This window comes from Mytilus trossulus, chromosome 2, assembly GCF_036588685.1.
Source record: "Mytilus trossulus isolate FHL-02 chromosome 2, PNRI_Mtr1.1.1.hap1, whole genome shotgun sequence".
Classification (NCBI taxonomy): Eukaryota; Metazoa; Mollusca; class Bivalvia; order Mytilida; family Mytilidae; genus Mytilus; species Mytilus trossulus.
In genome coordinates this window covers 80,177,119-80,199,139 of record NC_086374.1, presented here as the reverse complement: position 1 = coordinate 80,199,139, position 22,021 = coordinate 80,177,119, and the positions used below count along the sequence as shown (strand labels likewise).

Genomic DNA, 22,021 nt, shown 5'->3' with positions numbered 1-22,021 from the left:
AGAACATCCTTATTATATAGAATACTTAATGCTATTGCAAACAGTAAATTTTAACAAATGAATATGAAAGAGATATACATAATGAAACTGAAATATTAACTAATTACAGAAAACTAAACCCAAGTTTATCACAAAATAGACACACATCCGAATCAGTCCAGGCGTCAACGTAATTAAAAAAATTGTGACGTCACATACGATGGCGAAAAGGCAGAAACGTTATGCCACATTTGAATTTATGAAATTTAGAAACAGCATGACGTCACATATGAAAAACTATCATTAAAAAATGAGATAGAATTAGGATTGATTTAGAACTAAATACTGATAATTCATTTAAACAAAATGCATATTGCAATACTTATTAATAGCAATTAACTGTAATATATATGTCCAGTTTGTTATGAATCCAACTTCAAACGTAAATAATCGTACAAAATGTAATATAATTTATAAAGAGGAGGTGATTAATTTTTCTATACGTCATACCTAAAAATGTATATAATAGATATACATTTGTTGTAAATGTCTACATCTCAGTGGTGACTTACTACAGAATAAAAACGAATACGTCAAACAATCTAAATCAACACTTAAAAAAAGCACAGCCGAACAACATATTATATGTTAGCCGAAGACATCGACGCACAAAAAATGACGTCACTTTTAAATATCTAAAATTTTCAAAAATATAGGATAGATTATGTATTAATATCAATGAAAATTACATTACTTACTAAATTTAAATATAAAATGTGGTATATTAGATAATTAATTGTATTAAACAGCTATGTCGGTATTTATTCTAAATTAAACTGTAAACCAAATACATCTTGAAAATTTAGTTGACCCAAACTAAAACCTTATAAATTAACTGGGTGATTAGTTATCTTAACACTAACACTAGAATAGTACAGAAAAAAATAAGATTTACATCTACAACGATAAGACATTTGACAATATATCCAATGAAAATAACAAATATAACATCGAAACTAAATACATGAATTTTGGATAGAAAACAACCGACACGTCTTATAGCAATGCAAATTCACACTCTGCAAAACAGTCACATTCGGGAATAAGTCGAGTTCGGTACTTAAAAGATCAGATGACGTAATTTCAAACCACCATCTTAGACGAAGTAAAAATATCCTTGGTTAGTTTGGACAAATACAAATAGTATGGATCAACCAATTCGTGATGGTGTCAATTAGGTCTACCGAGTGTCATTTTTTGTTCTTCTCATAACTTTGTTAGAGCAGTTCCTGGGTAAGAAGTAAACTCCTGTCTATTAAATCTGTTTAATATAAACAAGCATTAGCATAACGTATCAACTGGGATATGTAAACACCATACAAAGGGGCACAATATATTTTACTGCTAGAAATGGAAAATTGGTAATTTGGAAGTTGAAACCGTTCTATTTACCATAGATTTTCGTGTGAAGTCACTGACCTGTGCCAATATTTAGGAAAAGATCCAGGTATGAAACAATCCTTGTAGTATCAGTAGTATCCTTAAGTCCATGTTCACAGGGATAAATGAGATGTGAATATTAGCTGAAATATGGGTTATTCAATGATGCATGTGATAGGATATCCTTAATATATATCTGGATGTAAAATAAAAGAATCACGCAAGGTGATTTTCTTTTTGTCTTTGTCCTTAAAACATACTATTGCGGTGAAAAATGAATTCTGAAGTAACAACAAGTAAAGATACAGGAAGAAGAGATTTTTAGAATAATAAGTTTAAACTCTAGGAAGTTCGGGGAATACAAATGTTGAAAATATGCCGCCCCCTATGTTTTGACCTAGTAGTGTATATCAACTTTCAATTCTATGATATAATGTGTGGCAATTACACTACTGTTCAAGGCTATGGTGAAGGTTGGTGCCTTTAAGATGTTGAAACCCACTGAATTTTATTGCAACTGCCCTAAGCCTGAAACCTTTTGTGCAGTGGTTGTCGTTTGTTGATATGGTTCATAAGTTTTTCTCATCTCTCCTATTTTTATATAGAAAGTTTTATGTCCTGTTTCAATGGTTTTTGGTAATTTAAGGCCCTATATAGCTTCCTGTTAGGTGTGAGTCAAGGTTCTTTCTTGAAGGCAGAACTATGAAATATAATTGTTAACTTTTCACATTGAGACTTGCATGAATTTGTGTCTCATAGACACTCATACGACATCTTGTAGTTTCTACTTATTGCCCCTACTCCATTATCACAATCACAAAGTTAAATTTGGTAGATGATTCTGCAATAAAACTTATAAATATAAAAACAAAAAATTGTGGTATGATTGCGAACGAGAAGACCTCCCACAAAATACCAAGTAACGTAGAGGTAAACAACTATAATTCATCGTACGGTCTTTAACATTGAGAACAACATACAACGCATTATATGATATAAGAAGCTGTAACATTTATATAAGCACAAAAATGATGAATGAACCATATATTAACGATGCCAACACCAGCGCCAAACTCGGAATATAGAATGAATTATTGCGCCTCAATTCCACGACACGACATTAATAAAATGACTTGTATTTCATTATCAACTAATGATACACTTTTAATCAACTCACACTAAAGGTAAAAGAAGTTGTCGATTTTTTTTTCTATCGTGTATGATCATTTCAACATTAATAAATATCAATATTTTTGTTTTCAGATATCCCTCACAATACATTGAAATAAGTATTGGAATATCTATTTCATATATGGCCACGGATATGTTACAACTGTCGAACAGTAACCAGACATATAATTAGATGCGTCAGATGTGCGTTTCGTCTTTATGAAACTCATCAGTAACGTTCAGATCAAAATAGTTAGAAAGCCAAACAAGCATAAAGTTGAAGAGCAGTGAGTAGCCATAATTCGAAAATGATATTATGTCGTTTCACATTTATCATGACAGGACCTTGTAATGACGACTTTGCAGTATTTATAAGACCATTAGGATGTCTAAAACTTCGTGCATTAACTTTTATGTGAACTCTCGTTGTCAGTTATCTCATCTGAAATCATACCATATGTAATTTTGATTTTGATTTTTCTACGTTGTGTTATGAATACTGTAAAATTGTACAGTTTCGTTTTCAGTCGTATTGTTTTATGCCGTAGAATTGTGAGCTGTTTTTGTCGACGCGTGAGTTTAAATACTTTTTCGTCTTTTTTTGTAACACAAAAAGAAATTAATCCTAACTATTTGTATGCACAGGGGTATTGAAACAATATATATTATGACTCGAAATATTTATTTAAAATCATTATCAAATATTATCTGTATTTTTTTATGTTCTCATCGACAAACTGTTTCAATGATGGTTTGACCTTTTATTACCTGAAAGAAAAAAGAAAAAAAAAACCATCAGAAAATTAGAATATAAGGTACTGATTAATGTGTATATATCGACCATTTCTCTTTTATTGGAAAAATCATCAAGTGCAAGTTTGTGTAAATTTGATACCATTCAGTGGATTTTTTGTTTTTATTTACGATTAAGCTTATTCAATTAAAATAAACATTATACAGTATTGTCATACGTTTTGTTGATTCAATCTATGGTCAAAAGTTGTCAATATCAATTAAACAAGTACCAAATGATAAAGGTGTTTTATATATAATAATTCAATTGTATTCTATTGATGGTTTTTTCAGTTATTAGTAATTTATCCTTTTTTTTCGTTTGGACTTTTTGAAATATTATAAAGATTCGCAAGTATTACATGCAATGAGTGCTGATTAAAAAAAAGTCCAATTGAAATTTCAAACTATTTTTTCGTCGATAAAACTTGCATTTAATTCTCTAGTGTTGTAAATTAGTTATAACTTTATTGTTCTAACGGCCAATAAACAGATTCTAGTACCCAATATTGATAAACAAACACCTGACTTGTAGAGGAATCGCTTAAGAGTAAGAAAAAATCAAAAATCATTAAAATCCTTTTGCCTTTACACAATTGTAAAAAAATGACGAAAATAAACATGTTTTTTTTAAATAAAAATATAAAATAGATAATAAAGGAATAGCGCCTTTATTTACATTCTTTATCTGAAAGTCATATTGAAGCCTATAATAAGAAGGGACAACATAAACTTCAAATCAAGTTTCAGTCGGTCATGACCAACGTTTGAACGAGATCACAGAAGACGAATACGATCAATTTATGCAATATATTAGTATTCTTGGTAATATCAACATATTAGGATGAAATATTATATTCTAACGATCTGAAAAATATTTTCATGTGTTGCCCTATAACTTCTGTTCAAGATAAATAACCTATTATAATGTTAAGATAACATATAACATATAAGTGAAAGGTTAAGCTAGCTTTTTATCATGGCTTAATTCACCATTTTCTTCATAAGGAAAGACATGTAACAAGTCAAGAATATGACTGTTGTTTTTCTATTTGTTTGAGCTGTTGATTTTGACATTTCCTAATTAGCTTTCAGCTTTGAATTTTTCCTGAAGATCAGTTTTTTTGTTATTTTACTTTCTTGGAATTTAATAGAGAATGGAAATATGAAATGTGTTAAAGAGACAACAAGCCGACCAAAGAGCAGAAAGCAGCCTGGGTTTACTTGAAATATAAACTTTCATACATACAGATATCTTAGTGCTGGTTAGGAAATCAGAGAAAACGAACTAATCAAAATAAAACTACTTGCCGCCACGAATACAGCATCCATTGTAAAGTTGACAGTTGTAGTAGTGCTTGCTATTGTAATAATAGTAGCCATTGTTGTTATAAAAGTAGTAATTCTTTGGACAGCTTTTATGACTGGTGCAGTAATAATGCAATCTGCTGTATGGGTTGCCTAAAATACAAAAAACAACAGGAAGAAAACATGAAATTAATAATGTTCAAAATTAGGAATAAAATAAAAGCATTTCTAAGATTTACAATACAATTTTAAATATTAATGAATTAATGTATACGGTCAATTGATAAAATCATCGTTCTTTGTTATTATATTTGTGTGATGTTATACTTAGATGAAAGGACTGCTGTTCAGTGGTTGTCCTTTGTTGATATGATTTTTAAGTGTTTCTCGTGTCTCGTTTTTTTATATATATATATATGACTTATTTTCCTGTTTGCCATTTTTGAATTGATTTACACTAGCTATTTTGGCGGCTCTGTAGCTTCATGTTCAGTATGAACAAGGCTCCATGATGAAAGCCGTATTTTCACCTGTGGTTGTTTACTTGTTTCCCGTTTTGATTTGGGAGAAGGGTTGTCTTGTTGACACTGTTACCGCATATTCTTAAATCTATATAAGGGGGGATTTCAGGTGAGTAAAATTTAAATGAATAAAACATATAGAAGGTATTTAACTGTTTTATAGTATTATTGATTTTTCTTCCAGTTGAATGAAAAGAGTGTGAATATATCAAACGAGCATTTGAAATCAACGTTCGAACAGACGCCATTTAGAACAAAAATGAACAAATTATGTATGTGCCTGTCCCAAGTCAGGAGCCTGTAATTCAGTGGTAGTCGTTTGTTTATGTGTTACATATTTCTTTTTCGTTCATTTCTTTGTTATATACATACATTCTCATTTCGGGGCCTTTTATAGCTGACTCTGAGGCATGAGCTTTGCTCATTGTTTAAAGCCGTTCAGTGACCTATAGTTGTTAAATTCTGTTGTTCTCTTGCGGAGAGTTGTCTCATTGGCAACCCTATCACATCTTCTTTAAATATTAATAACTCTTACAACATATTGTGAACATTGTGCAACATTCCAGCAGCGCCTGCATAAAAGAGTATGTATCTCCTAATTGATACGATACTCCCGGGCTTGTATTTCCTATCATGATTTCCGTGATAGATGGTTGCTGCTCACAATGTATCTATTAAACCAAGAGTTCCAAATACTAAGTAAAACCATACCTTCGGGAATTTTACGGACGCCAACACGAGTTGGTTGACCATTATGGAACAATCGTTTCACAGACGATATCGGATATGCTCCTTATGTCTTACAAATCCGATTCGGTAGGTCACATTCGTGAAAAGGGAAGGGTGTTGTTAACTCCTTTTCACGAATATGACCTACCGAATCGGATTTGTAATAACACTTGAAAAACTGTATGACTAAGAGCATAAGAAGAATTACATATCTAATTGAAGATTAAATTTGACTGGATGACCTTAAATCTTTGTTTTAAATTTTTTTATTTGTCAACGGAGAATTTAAGAATTTTATGTTTTATATCATATTAGTACCGAGGTGGTTTTAAATTAAATATGTGTTTTTCTTTGGTACTAGCTGTGGTATCGACCTAGTTATAGAAAAAAAACCTAATTTCCTTATTTAATGAGGCTCGAGGGTACAAACAAATCAGCAAAAATTGAAACATCTGTTGTTTCATTACAAATTTTATTTATTACACTATTTGTTGTTACTCAATGATATGGTACAAAATCAACAAAAACAATCAATTCGCTTTAGCTCCAGATGGCTTTTAAAATATTTATTCCATTGCAAAAGCTCTAAATGATCTCCCTTTGATGAAAAAAATGCAATTTTTTGGCATAAAAATTGATATAACTTTTTTGACTCATCGGAGACTTATATTTTTTTATTATTTTTTTTAAACGAACTGTACTTAAACTAAACTATTGTCAAATTTAATCGATTTCTGTAATTTAGTGGTTTTTTTTTCGATTTTTTTTTCTCCTATTAGATCAACAGAAATAAAGTTCCGTAACAAAAATGCAGGATTATTTCAAAGCCAGACTGTGAGCTTAAATGAACGGTGACCCCATATTTTTATTTAATTTTTTCATTAAGTATAGGATAAAGTTTACTTATAGAAAAAAAAAAAAAAATATTTAGACCTGCGAGCCCCTTTTATATCAGATGCTTTCATATAAAGAAAATTGTACCTTACAGATATATAAAATTAAGACTGGAATCTTTCTTAAGTCTTTTTTTAAAGTTGGTAGATTTTGTCCCGTAATATTTCTAACATTGGTCATAATATTTCCATTCTTTCACGGATGAAAGTTTATTTCATAGAATGATAAAGGTTTGCTCATTGTCACGAAATGACTTCAGCAAATATATTAATGTTTCTTTTTATCATGTTTATGTCTTCATGAATTACTCAATTAATCAATTACCCTAATTTAGATTGTTTCATGTAAATAAGATTCATGAGTGACGCTATAATTAAAATCGACATAAAAAAGTCAATTAAATATAGAGTATTTGATAAAAACATTTCCGAATGTTTATAAACACAGAACAGAAACGGCCAAAGGAGAATGAATCTTATTAAACAAATTAATCTGCTGTAGGTCGAACAACGACTTGATTATAAGCATTTCAATAGTATATAGCTCCTGCTTTCGGTTAACATAATAATATAATATTATCAATACTCACGTGGGAGACAGCATCCTGTATAAGAATTGCAATCATACTTGTAAGACCTGCTGCCATATTTGCAATACCCTCTGTTGTCATAATAATTATATCCTGCTCGACATCCACCATTAGTGCAGTATCCGTTACCTGTTTTACCAATATGTCCCTGGTGTTTGTTGTAAAAGTTATCTACAAGATGATAGTGTTCACAAATATGAAGAAGAAAGTATTTTTGAAGTTAATTTTAGGAGCCTGTTATTCAGTGGTTGTCGTTTGTTTAAGTGTTACACATTTGTTTTTCGTTCATTTTTTAAAGATAAATAAGGCCGTTAGTTTTCTCGTTTGAATTGTTTTACATCGTCTTATCGGGGCCTTTTATAGCTGACTATACAGTATGGGTTTTGCTCATTGTTGAAGGTCGTACGGTGACCTATAGTTTTTAATGTCTGTGTCATTTTGGTCTTTTGTGGATAGTTGACTCATTGGTAATCATGCCACATCTTCTTTTTTATATTTAATACTAGTAGAAATTACTATGCACATCTCTATGTCACGTCAACGATATTTACAAAAATGCTAAATTTTAAAGACTACTTACCACGTAGACAACATTTTGTACCACTTGGACATCCGTATGTGTACCTCTTGGCGCATGTGAACCCTGTGCGGCATTTTCTATTCTCACAATATCCACCCTTTGTGTAACATTTTGGTCTCTTATTGCCAGAGTATCCTTTAAAAAAATTAGAAATATAGAAAATAAAACGTTGATGAAGAAAAACTGAATTGAGCAAAGTGGGAATACAAATCTAAAACAATATTCTATACAAAATACAATGAAGCAATATAATAAAACAAATATACATGTTTTTAAATATCTGCTCGCAAAGTTAAAGAAAAGGTGGAATATTCAATAACAATGATATATATACTTTTTTATTGAGCGCAATGACATACCTTTTCTCAAATAATGTCATGATAAAACTCGCATTTGTTTGAAATTAAAACCCATAATTGATTATAAAACGATACGATTTAGTATATCTCTACTTTGCTTCCATGTTGTAAATAGTTTTATTATGAAAAATCATTTTACATGTAGCTTTCAAACCCAATACGAAAAACATATTTCTTTACATTTTGAAACCTGTTGGCTAATTATCTCGTTGGTAATCATACAACAGTTCCTTATCTTTATATGATTACATATTTTGATTCTAAATCTGACTTTTTTCCCCATTGCAGCATTTCTACAAATAGTACATTTATCAATCTCCCCTTAGAGCATAATGTTTGCATTTTTTTCACAGGGATAAATATCGAGCTCTGGTTGTTACATATTATTTGTACTTTTAGAGAATCGGCGTTTCGTCCGGGTTGTAATCAGGAGAAATTGTGTTGACAAATCTTCTGGGTGTGTGCCTTTTTTTTTTTAACAATAAGAGATATTTTTGTAATGGGAGGAGAAGTCCAATGGTTATTACCGTTGCATGCATGGAAAAGGAACATTGCTTGAATGCGCTCACAGCACTTATTGGTATTTGTTAAAACCCCATCTGATACATTGAGCTTTCTGTTGGAAGCTTTATCATTAACTCAAAAGACTGGGTTGATTCCCGAGATATAAAAGATTGAAAAGAATACGTTAAATATTCTGGGGAATTTTTCTATTTTGTAAGAAAACTCCAAGATACTTGCATACCGATAAAGATATAAAAATTAAGTGGAATTCGTTATATCTTAGGATTATTAAACCACTAGGTATTACTGTAATTCAAAATATACAACACACAAATCCTCAACCTAATCACATGAAAGTCATTAATTTATTGATATACCGAAATGGACCTACAAATAATGTTATTCGATGAATTTGACTTTTTTTGTAGTTCTGTACGGTCATGTAGCGCTTAATTTTAATTGTACTTATAGAGCATAACTATTTACACCATTAGGTAGATGCCACTGCTGGTGGACGTTTCGTTTCCCCAGTCAAGAAGTCAGCACTTCGGTGTTGACATAAATATCAATTATATGGTTTTTTTTTCTTTTTTATAAATTCCATTTTACAAAACTTTGAATTTTTGAAAAACTTTTTTTTTTTTTATCCCAGGAATAGATTACCTTTCCGGAGCACCTGAGATTACCCCTATTTTTTTTTTTGGGGGGGGGGGGTTCGTGTTGTTTATTCTTTAGTTTTCTATGTTGTGTCATGTGTAATATTGTTTTTCTGTTTGTCTTTTTCATTTTTAGCCATGGCGTTGTCAGTTTGTTTTAGATTTATGAGTTTGACTGTCCCTTTGGTATCTTTCGTCCCTCTTTTACCGTAGCCGTATTTAGCAAAACTTTTTGAATTTTTGGGTCCTAAATGCTCTCCACCTTTGTACTTGTTTTGCTTCATAACTATTTTGGTATGCACGTCACTGATGAGTCTTATGAAGACGAAACGCGCGTCTGGTGTATTGATTTATAATCCTGATATCTTTTATAACTATTCAAATGTTTGTGGTGTTGTAATGAAGTTAAATCATCCCGAGGAGTGTTAGCAATCAAAATGTTATTTTGTTTTTAAAACTATCATTGAAATATGAAATCAACACTCAAAAATTGAAATGAAACATAAATCATTCAGGAAGCATTATTTTGAAACTTTTTGGAACTAACCCAATGCTATAGTTTTGAAAACTATTAAAATAAATATTGTGAGTACATAACCGGGGTTAACCGGAAATGTAGGCTTAAAATAGAAAATCTTGCTAATACATAGCTCCTTACCTGTTCCACACACAACAGCGATCCCAAAGACTAAGAGTAACACCTGAATTGAATTCATACTGCAATTGAGTTATCGTGCATGTTGATATTGCTTTAAGTATAAAATAGAAGTCAGAGTTGTGAACAGATGTTTTAAATATATTATGTGCAAAAATGATCGAGAAATGCCAAAGAATTAGATTGAAATATCAAACGACCACAAAGGCATGTAATTTGTCCGGAATAATAAAAAAATAGACCGTTGAGTATGTTAATCGTATCGGAACACAAATTAAGTTTTGATGTATGAACATATCAAACTATGATAAGTAGTTTTATTTCACAACACATTAACAAAAGAAGCAATTATCATTACTAGATTGGTTGAACATTGTATGTTAAACATAAAATAAATCTGTTATTTCACAGTTCATGAGAATATGATAACAAAATATGCCCTAATCGTTTCTAAACGTAATTGATGATTAATTGATTTCAGTCAATGTCTGTTAAAGCCTTACTTATAAAAAAAGAAAGCGCTAACAAATCAAAGCATAATCAAAATTTACTATTGGGATTTCTATAACAAGTTCATTTGTAAACAATAGTAAACAGAAGATTCTGTATCAAATTATCAATCGGGACAGATATGAGTTTCACTGTCCCCCTAGTATCTTTCGCCTCTCTTATATGACGCATAACAACTAGGTAGGATTATGATAAACGCACAATCAATGTATTGCAGTGTTGTTTAAGACAGACGGCAGAAGAATATTTATAAAAAGCATTATTCATAACACATTATTCTCTTAATCAGCCGGCCTTCAAAACAGCGAGCAAACCCCTTACTCCATCGTTATAAAACTTTATATCTGATAACAAAGAGCCTAATTCCTTATTCGTTCTATCTGACGTATATATAGACAATGGTGCTCCTTTGACAAGGGGACTGTTAAACATAAAAGTTAAGATAATCATCGAATACCCATGGTCATGTACTTACAGGGAATATCGCCATCGTTCATGACAGAGAGGTAATAAACAGTATGAAAATAAATAATGTCCACCTTCGAAAATCAATTTGAAGGGATAAATAAAGATGCTTTTTCGTCCTTATATCAAATATTTTCAGCAATAATTGTCCTTTTAAGTTTTTACCAAAGAAACTTGATACATTATTTCACAAAACGAAGAAACGATTTTTCTGTCCCAATTGTTAAATTTTTTATTTACGGTCACGTTCCTTTGGCATCGCCTTACAGTGTTTATATGTTCCAACTCGTTATGTCTGTGTTTGAAGTGACGTTTTAATTTTAATGATCGCAATCCATGTATAAAAAAGGAAAATCACAAAAATACTGAACTCAGAGGAAAATATAATCGGAAGTCCATAATCACATGGCAAAATCAAATGACAAAACACATCAAAAACGAATCGACAAGAACTGGTATCTATTTAGTCACAGATATTGTTTACACAAATTAATTAAATCGTTACTTAATTCTTCTATAGATACAAATATTTGTTCACAAGTTTGGCTGTACACATAGAAAACTGATTTCAAACGTAATAGCACATATTAAGTTGTACGATGGTGGTGTTAATCGAGCCCTAAAATTAAGATACGATCAGGGTAAATTTATCAATCCGTTAAATACACTTATTCTTGAAGATTTCATATTCAACACTTTAATTAAATCTTTGAACATAATTTTTGTCAGTAAACATATTGATCTAGTTATCAATGTATTGAAACCATGCTTAATATTACACATATGTATTTTCACGATACTTCAATCTGTCGATACATATATTTTGGCATTGCACAATGTCATGTTTTTCTCTCTAAATGTTCATGACGTCTTTACAACTGATCCAGTAGATGTTGGATATGTATTGATTATATTTTAGTCTTTGATGTATGATTATTTTAGATAGTTTCTATTCACTTTGTACTAGCTGCCAGAAATTAGTGTCTCTTTTGTTATAGGAAGAGGGATAAATATATACCCTGTAACGTAACGTCTGTGAGTGTGTTTCATGTTTTTTTTACTTTGTATAGATATTAGGCCATAAGATTTCTCAATTAAGTTGTTTCATACATTTCATGTCGGATGGAGCCTGTAACAGCCAACTAAACGGTATGGATTTTTCGTATGGTTGAAGGCTATACGATTGCCTATAATTGCTAAAAAACATTGTTTAGCTGTAGGTGGCAGTTGTCTCATAGCAATCATTCCACATCTCCTTATGTTGATATCGACAAATTCCTGACAACCTTCGATCTATTCTCAATCTTTCTCTAATATTTCTATCTTATTCATAAAATCAAGTGTTTATATATCCTATACTGAATGTCATTTAATATATGAATACGTGGTATGAGTGACAATGAGACAACTCTCCATCCAAGTCATAACTTATAAAAGCGAACCATTTTCATATCCGGGCCTTTTAAAGGCGACTATGCTGTATAGGCTTTGCTCATTGTTGAAGGCCGTCTGGTGACTTAAAGTTGTGAATATCTGTGTCATTTTGGTCTCATCTTGACAGTCTTCACATTGGCAATCATACCACATCTTCTTTTTTATAAATATTATAGGTCAAGGTACGGTCTTTGACACAGACCTATGGCTCTAACCGAACAGCAAACTATAAAGGGCCCCAAACAAATACTAGTGTAAAATCATTCAAACAGGAAATCTAACGGTCTTATCTATAAAACAAAAACCCAAGAAACGAGAAATACTTATCAACCACATCATCAAACGACAACTACTGAACATCTGATCCCTGACTTAGGACCGGTGCAAACAATTGCAGCGGGATTAAGCGTTTTAATGAAACCAAACCTGATTCCTTATCTGAAACTATAGTGAAACATCAAAACATAGAGATACACACTATCAAAGTTGTTAATTATTCAAAGGGATATGTTTGAAATAATACAACCAACAAGTAGTATGAAGATGTATAACGATTTGAAGTGCGGGAAGTTGAATAGATGAAATTGTATATTTCAAAAGTGTATTTCGACTGTTCGTTTGTCTCCTTTGATGTTGGGTTACTTCCGGATTAACGTATAACCTGTATTGCTCAGTACTTTCCCTACTCAAATTTGTTAGCTGTGCTCGTTCAAATAAAAATATATAAAAATTGATAAGGGCAACATTAGTAAACCGCTGTTCGAAAAGTCATCAATCGATTTAGAGAAAACAAATCAGGGTTACAAACTAAAACTTAGATAAACACATCAACTATAAGAGTAAAATAACGAAACAACAGAAACTCTGAAGAGCAACAAAAAATCCATGAGACAATGCAACGCATACAGAAACAAACTATAAGATAACAACTGCCATTTTCTTGACTTGGTACAGGGCATTTTAAGAAAAAAATGGTGGGTTGATAGATGATTCCTTTGTATTTACAATGATTAGGTCACTGAACCAAATACGACCTGTTCATCGCGTGACCACTATTAAATAGAAATGCATTAGATTTACATTTATGTCTAAAACATTTGTGTTGATTCCAGATTCAGCTTTGAGTGGTTTATTTTGACCATTGAATTCAAAATGAGGAACGCATTAGGTTGAGCTCAGTTTCGTGGAAAGTTTGAAATGGCACCTAAATGGCAAACATGAAAATACTTGACTTAATGTAGTGTTTGATTATCTTATTGTTTATATGCGCCGCTTTAAGAAACTTTTACAAAAACTTCAAGACTTTTTTCCTGATATTTCTATACACATATTCAAAATCTATTACTAGTATTTGATATGTGCAGTCCTCTGCGGTTTAACCTTCATCAATGACCCAGTTATGAATAATTCTGTTATCAACATTTGCCTTTTACATTCCTTTGCCATACCATATAAAGTAAATGTACGTTTCTACATGTATATTTTGCACGACATTTTTGATGAAGCAGTAAATGTATTGTATGCAATATTGTATTATACCTTCAGGCATTTTAAGACTTAGAGTGGAAGTGTGATATAGGGAAATGACTCGTTGCATAACGTCAAGGACGAATATATAATATAGGAATTGGATACGTAATGTTGTTTCTATTAATGAATTTAAATACATATTTCAACTTTTTATCATTTTTTTCATAGCTTTTGAACAAATTGTTTATCTTTTACAAATGATCCACATATCTTTTTATACAAAACAAGATACAAAAATGTCAAAAAGAAAAGTTATGAATTGAAACGAAACGAAAACACCTTTTTAAAGACTTCATTCTAAAATTCTTTATTATTATAAATCTACTTAAATACAACTTGAAATTAAGGAAGAAGAGAAAATCAGACTTTTCAATCAAATCTGAGTGAGAACAAATAGTATTATTTCTTTTTTTACTTGTATTTTTTATATCGAATATGTTTAATCTTTAAACCAAATATGAATAAAATTAAGCAAACACCAGATCCATCAGCTTTAAGTTAAGGGGTACATAAGTGGTCATCAGAATGTTTTTTAGAAGATATATGAATAAACACATATGGAGGATGCCGAAAGAGAAAAGACATCAATAACGACAAATTATTTCACCGCTTTGTCATTCTTATAAAACACAAAGCGATTTCTCAGTGCGTATTTCACTTATTAAAGGGTGTATTGCATACACAATGATAATGTACAAAACAAATATGGAATTGATTCCTGATTGAAGTTAAACCATAACATTTTATTTTTTCAAATTAAAAGCAATTTTTTAATAGCAATATATGATTTCGATCAGGTGTGTTGTATGAAGTATTATTAAACAGTAAAAGGTCAACAAGGTGAAAGTGTAATCATTTCAGCATGTAATATGACTCATAGTTTGTTATTTTGTTGTGCAAAAAAACTACTATCAAAAATAAGGGCAGAGTCGAGCTTTTTTTTTAAAAACATTTTCAATGGATTATGTAATTCAGTGGAAGTCGTTAGTTGCTGTCAGTCATATTTGTTTTTCGTTTATTCCTTTAACATTCTTAGCCGTTGAATCGTTTCATAGTTGGGTTTTTTTTCGGAACGTTGTTTGAGTTTTGCCTATTTGTCAAGACCATAAAATGTCAAATAGCTGCTAACAACAACACCATAGGATCTATATTGAATAATAGTCACATTGGCAATCCTACCGCACCGTAAAAAAAATCGTGTTTATAATTTATTTTTTCCTGTAAATTTTGAGTTATGTGCTGATAGAAGATCTTTGAAATGGGTTTAATTTATCTAAAAGTTTAAATTAGAAATAACCGAATTAGACTTATCACATGATTAGTATCAATATCAGCAACATAACGAGTGTCAAATGTGGAAAATGATCGACTTACCTGAGATCATCCCCAGTATTTGGTGAGATTTATATTGCTCAGTTTTTACTTTTAAAAGTAGGAGTTTGTGAACTGTTGTAGACGTTTTTCCTAAACATCTCTCTTTTGAAATGTTAAATGATGTACATAGTCCTGTATAACATTGTAGATGCTCGATTACATGAGTTGTCTGTTTTGTAATTATATTGTACGTTGCCGTCACATTTTTACATTGCCAAAACGTTTTTTTTGGTTATGAATTTTGTTTGATTGATTGGAACCTTATTGTAGTTATTTGTTATTTTCAAAAAATAGTAAACTGTACTTTGCTTAGTGTACATTCTGGGTGAATCAGTAAGGAGCGCTAAATGAGTTATATACTTTCACCAAAATAAAAAAAAATGAGCTTTAAATGCTGATAAAGGGACGGAACTCAGACAAATCGATATTTCTAAATAAGTTTATTTGGAAGAATTATATCTTTTGATTTCACTTGCATCTGATCTTCAAGACGATATTCCTCCATACGTTTTCGGTTCTATGAAACGAATAAAAATATATTAGACAATATTTAATGTATACATCTAAAGTAATTAATCATAAACGGGCATATATTCATTGGTTGTCATTTGTTACTGTCTAGCATTTTTTTTTCCGTTCATAATAAGAGCATTAATGCGGACGTTAGATTTCTTTTATGATTTTTTTTTCATTTTTACATTTGTCATGTCATATAACGCATCAATGAAAATATAACGGAATTTGATGAGACTGTCATTAAAGTGAGAGGGTAAGTGCTATAGAACCAGGTTTAATCCACCATTGTCAACATTTGAAAATACCTGTACCAAGTCAGGAATATGACAGTTCCTGTCCATTCGTTTTTGATACGTTTTGTCATTTGATTTTGCCATCTGATTATGGACTTTCCGATTTGATTTTCCTCTAAGTTCAGTATTTTTGTGATTTTAATTTTTTCGGGGCCTTTTATAACTAACTATGCGGTATGAGCTTTATTTATTGTGGAAGACTTTACAGCGATTAATAATTGTTTATCTCTGCATTTTTCATTCGATCTCATGTGGAGATTTGTCTCATTGGCAATGATCCTTCATTTTCTGATTTTAATAGCAGACAAAACTTTAATCTTGATAAATGTTGCTGCTTTAAAGTTTGAAAGTTAAGAAATGATATAAAATCAAAAAGGCGAATTACAAAGTATAATATCTTTAATTTGAAATCACAGTCTATAATCAACACCACTTTTACACGCTGTATACTGTGGATTCATTGATATTCGTTGGATACCAATTTTTGTGGATTTCGTGGGTATAGGAGAACCACGAATTCAAATGTTCAACGAATTATAAGTTTTCTAAAGGAATGAGTGTATACTTTGCCTAAACCACACAATTAAATATCCACGAATATATAAGTTTTCTTCAAACCATGAAAATTGGTACCCACGAAAATAAATGAATCCACAGTATACAACTAAGTTTACTAATTGTTTGACTTGGTTTTATCTGTACAATAAAGACCACATTAATGTTTGACTATATTTTTTTCGACTTTTTTTTTATTATCTTTTGCCTCTTTTCAACGTATTGCATAGACACTTATAGTGTAATTACTTGACATATCAGCGATATAGAGGTGAAGTTTAGAAAAGGGAAATGCCACGTGTAGGGCAAAAACCTTATATCGTTGATATGGCAAGACAATACACTATTATTGTATTTATACTGCAATCTAGAAAAGAGGATTTTAAATTGTTGTTTATTGTGTTATTGTTATTAATTTGATTTCATAAAAAGGTCTCATATATGGCGAAAAATTATACACACAATTAACATCTACTCAAACAGAACGAGTGCAAGTATAAAAGTGTATGATACACGCAAGTATGATGTTATTGGTATTAAAAAAAATCTTTAGAAAGCAAATAAAGAAAATTCTCGATTTATCAGATCAAAAACTTGGAAAGGTACTTTTCGAATCATGTTTGTTTGTATATAAAAAGTTAAGAAAGAAAGCTGTACATTTGTACATGTAGCACTTTTATATTAATTTTATATATCCGTGTAGACATACCTTTTAAGCTTTGTAATAATCGTTCTAGTTATCTCCGTAAGGTTTTTGGTAGTCCACGTGATCTCCATAAGGTTTTTGGTAGTCCTCGTGATCTCCATAAGTTTTTTGGTAAGAGTTGTACGATTCATCTACAAGAGAATATGAAAGTATAAAGAAAACAAACATTAATCTATGAGTAATCAAAGTTAACGTTTTTGACAGACATAAGTAGTGTAATGACTTCCACTTATTACAAACTTATTAATCATATCAATTCTTACCTGGAAGACAACATTTTGCGTCTTTTGGACAGCCATAAGAGTTATTCAGGTCACACACGTATCCTTTGCGACAAGTGAAATGTTCGCAATATCCATCTTTTTTGTAGCACTCTGGTTGCGTGTCAATATAAGCTGGCTTCGTATCATAATAACCCGGCTTTGCACCATAGTTATCCGGCTTTGTGTCATAATATTTATCGGAATCTATAAAATAAAACAGACATGATGTTTGTCATAGTGTTATAGGTATATGGCAAAGAGACATATAGCTTCTTACATTGATACCAGTGGATTCTCGGATTTATCCAATCGAGATAGTTAAATTATCAATTTTAAAGTCCGAGCCGCCTCTGCAAGGACTTTAAAATTTATAATTTAACTACCGAGATTGGATAAATCCGATAATCCACGAGTAACTATGTAAGAATCTGTTTCTCTAATGATTAAAAAGACATTTTCTTTTTTTGATTACCGAAAATCCCCTTCGAGTGCCTTTCACATTGCACGAAGTTGTCATTTTCATTAACACCTGTTATCATATTTTGATTAATCCAGTTAGCTAAAAAGGTCATGACCCTTAAAATCTTCCAATGATCTTTTGAGATCACCATCAACCACACGTTAATTAAATTATTTTATACAATGGGTTCGGAAAGGGATAAATTTTCAAAGAATTAGAGAAACTAAAATTCATAATAAAAGAAAAACAATTATTGTGTAAACACGACAAAAACATACCGACACATCAAAATCAAAAGAGTGAACATTTTAGGCTTCATTAAAAGCCGGATTTAAATAGTGACGCCTTTTTATGTCAAGTATATTGAAATAACATAGGATGTTGTGAAATCATTATATCTCTACTTTTGGGTCGATATAAAAAAAACAAGTTTACAGTATATCAGTCATTTGTGTCTTTTCGTAATTATTGGTTTAAAATGAATATGCAAAGAGTTTACATGTTTTTAAAAGGAGATTTTACATACTTTATAAATGTGACAAAATTCTCTCCGTTGTGTCTTTTAAAATATAACTCCCCTAAAAATTAGACAAACTGAAATAAATGTATTCAAAATATAGTTTCTCTACTGTGAAAGTAATCTATTGCTTCCTGATTCTGTATTTTGGTTGAATATACATTAGTTAAATTTGTATTTATATCTTTTTCATCAAATTTGGATTTGTTTTTATTAGGTATTCAAACGAGTGGGAACTATTTTATAGCCTTTCTAATACGGAATTTACATTGGAAGTTTCTAAACTGAAACACAATTAACAGACATTTACTCAATGAAAAAAACCCATAGAGACATTTTAACCTCAAATATTTCGACCTACTTCATAGATGTTTCAACTCTGTTTGGTAAACAAGCATGAACGGAGTAGGATGTATGATATGTTTATAAATCGTTTTGTTTGATTGATTCTTAATGTCTGTTAATGGCTTGCTACATTTAACATGCACGAAATAAAATAACACATGGTTGTATTTAACATATTTTATTACAACTTATTAGTGTAAAATAGAATCAAGTTTCACTACAAAGTGATATAAAGAAATTTACGAGACTTTTAGCTTAACATTTAAATTGCCCTGCAATAACGAAAAACTGCCGGCTTTATTTTTAAGTGCCAATATATTTTGTGAATGTGATGTTGAAAATCATTAATGAATGATCTGCATATCTCGATGGTATCTTATTCGCGATTACCATTGTATTTTTAATCTACAAACCTGTATTTACAGGCATTAAAAAAGTAAAGCATTTTATAACAAAGTTCAACTAAAATAAAAATTGATAATATATATACACATTTCTTTCATATTTGATTCGATCGGGTTATTAAACCAGTGAGAAGAAAAAATAAAAAAAATATTGATTTTTCATACAGAATCTTCATTGGAAGTAATATCATACATGCAATCATTACTTATTCTAACCTAATTAACAGACATTAAACAACAAACTAAATCACATAAAATCACATAAAAAACATATGTTTAAGTATTTCGAGGCATTTCATAAATATTTCAGCACTGTTCGGTTTATACAAACAATAAAGCATGAGCGAAGAAGGGTTAATGGCATTTTAAGAAATCAAAAATCCCTAATCAGACTCAAAATTACAATGTTTTATATACAACAATGTATTCATAATTATGTTACTTTAAGGTATAAAATGTAAAAGAAATGTGTAAAACATACCTGATCCGCACACAGCGGCAACCACTACGACTGCGAGTATCAACTGGATTGACATCATCTTGTAAATATTCTGTAAACTTAGATGTTCTTGCGACCTTAAATATGAAAATAAAATACATTTTTGCAGACAGATGTGGCACGAATTATACGCAAAATTTGCTTTAAACTGGATCAGACTACCCAACAACCACACAGTTGCGGTAAGATTTAAATAAGAAAAATACACCGACTGAAGACAAAAATCACTGAGTTCAATAATCACATTTGAACACAATTTAAGAGTTCATGCATGCACGTTTTATGAAAGGATTACAACATATTAATCGTATTATTCTACAAAACATGAACAACGGAAGAAATTATTTTTGTGACAACGAAATCTGGATATAACTAGTTTAATAAATAAGATCGATACAGTGGTTAGCATTCAGGTAAATGAAAATAGGAATACAAAACATGCAATTTCGATGACTTACATAGCTGCAACCAAAGTTGCTCAAAATCACAATCTGGTTATTCCTTACCATAACTATGAACCAATAGTTGCATGCGGTGAAGTTGAACCATTCCTTATATGAACGGTCGACATTATTAGTTAGTTGACATTTGTAGATATCTGTTTCACATAGGACTGCGGATATGTTCAATTGTCGTTCTCGTAAACCCGCCATCTTCACCTCAAATGAGACCCACCAATCGAAATCTATATCCGAGTTCATGAACAACATACCGGTGCCAACTACAGAGCAAGACTTGCAATTCCAGAGTGTATGAGACCATTTTGGATTTTGGTGTTCAGTCTAAAGTTTTCTATGTTGTGTTGTTTTGTATACTGTTATATGTCCTTTGAACGTTTTTCTTTTCTTGCCATAATATTGTCAGTGTGTTTTAGACTTACGAGTTCGGATATTCATTTATCCGGTATGGGATATCTGTTTTACAGACAGAAACGGAAACGTTTTATTGTCACAATTACCATCCCGTCCTGTGTTGCCCGAAGGTGACCTGCCTAGTTAGACTTATCGCTGGGTTTGTACTTAAATGACCAACATAAGGTTGAAAATGTGGAACTACATCTGCTTACTCTTCCATAGCTACTGAGATCTACTCACGTTTTTGGGGGGTTCGTGATGCTCAGTATTTATTTCTTTTCAGTTTTTGTACTATTTTTGTCTGGGTGTTTATTCCTTAATTAGACATGGCTTCATCGGTTTTTTTCGAAATATTATTGTGAATGTCAGTTGGGAATCAGTGTGGTATTTTGCCTCTCTTTTAATGGTGCACGTGGTTATTACAATTTTTTTCTATTTGTTTAATGTGTTTGAGCTTTTGATTTTGCCACTTGATCAGCGCTTTTTCTATAAGAATATACCTTGGAGTTCGGTCTTCTTGATATTTTACTTTTAACAGCAACTATTCAATGAATTCTTGAGATTTCTTATCTTAAAAATGGAAACAACACGTTATAAAGTCCTAATGAAGTTTTTTAATACTTCAACCGAATCCTCCGTCAAATATGAAATGAAAACATAAGCTAAAAAACTGTAAAGACTTTAGTCCTACAATATTGGTCTTCTTGGCACCACACATTGATTAGTGTCAAGGTCAAATGTCAATGTCAATCAAAACAAATGTTTCTATGTATGTTGGCATTTGTTTTTATTGTAGTGCAGTGTTTCTGTTGATTCGTTGTCTCCTTCGTATAGTTGATTTGTTTTCCTCGGTTTTGGTTTGTGATCCATGGTTTGTTTTTGCTCAATCTATAACTGATGACTATTAATATGCAGTGTACTAGTGTTGCATTTTCCCACCTTTGCGATCTACAACTTGTAATGAAATAAACTTCGAAACCGTTACTGCATCCATCGACATTATTTTTATCTAACAAAAGTCTACAGAACTTAACATAATGGAAGTTATTCCCATTTTAGGTGCTAGAAATAACAACAATACCCATTCGATCAAAACGATTAATTAAAGGGACCTATTTTC

At 31.0% G+C, this 22,021-nt stretch overlaps 1 protein-coding gene across 1 annotated transcript; it reads right to left on the bottom strand.

The window, feature by feature from the left end:
- Positions 1 to 4,684: 4,684 nt before the first annotated feature.
- LOC134706023 (uncharacterized) lies at positions 4,685 to 20,187 on the bottom strand. Its single transcript, XM_063564733.1, has 7 exons — positions 20,030 to 20,187; positions 17,823 to 18,026; positions 17,588 to 17,690; positions 11,001 to 11,107; positions 8,003 to 8,137; positions 7,423 to 7,593; positions 4,685 to 4,842 (listed from the first exon to the last, which is right to left on the bottom strand). Exons 1-7 carry the CDS (start codon positions 20,085 to 20,087, stop codon positions 4,685 to 4,687), a joined length of 936 nt encoding a protein of 311 aa, XP_063420803.1. The 5' UTR covers positions 20,088 to 20,187.
- Between the last annotated feature and the right edge of the window lie 1,834 nt (positions 20,188 to 22,021).

What these genes read in the sequence shown, in the direction of transcription:
- LOC134706023 (XM_063564733.1), bottom strand. Translation starts at nt 20,087, where the DNA reads ATGATGTCAATCCAGTTGATACTCGCAGTCGTAGTGGTTGCCGCTGTG. An exon ending in CGCAAAATGTTGTCTTCCAG is followed by an intron (nt 17,691 to 17,822) that starts GTAAGAATTGAT and finishes ATTCTCTTGTAG; the next exon opens with ATGAATCGTACAACTCTTAC. An exon ending in TTATAACGATGGAGTAAGGG is followed by an intron (nt 8,138 to 11,000) that starts GTTTGCTCGCTG and finishes ATTTTTTTAAAG; the next exon opens with GATACTCTGGCAATAAGAGA.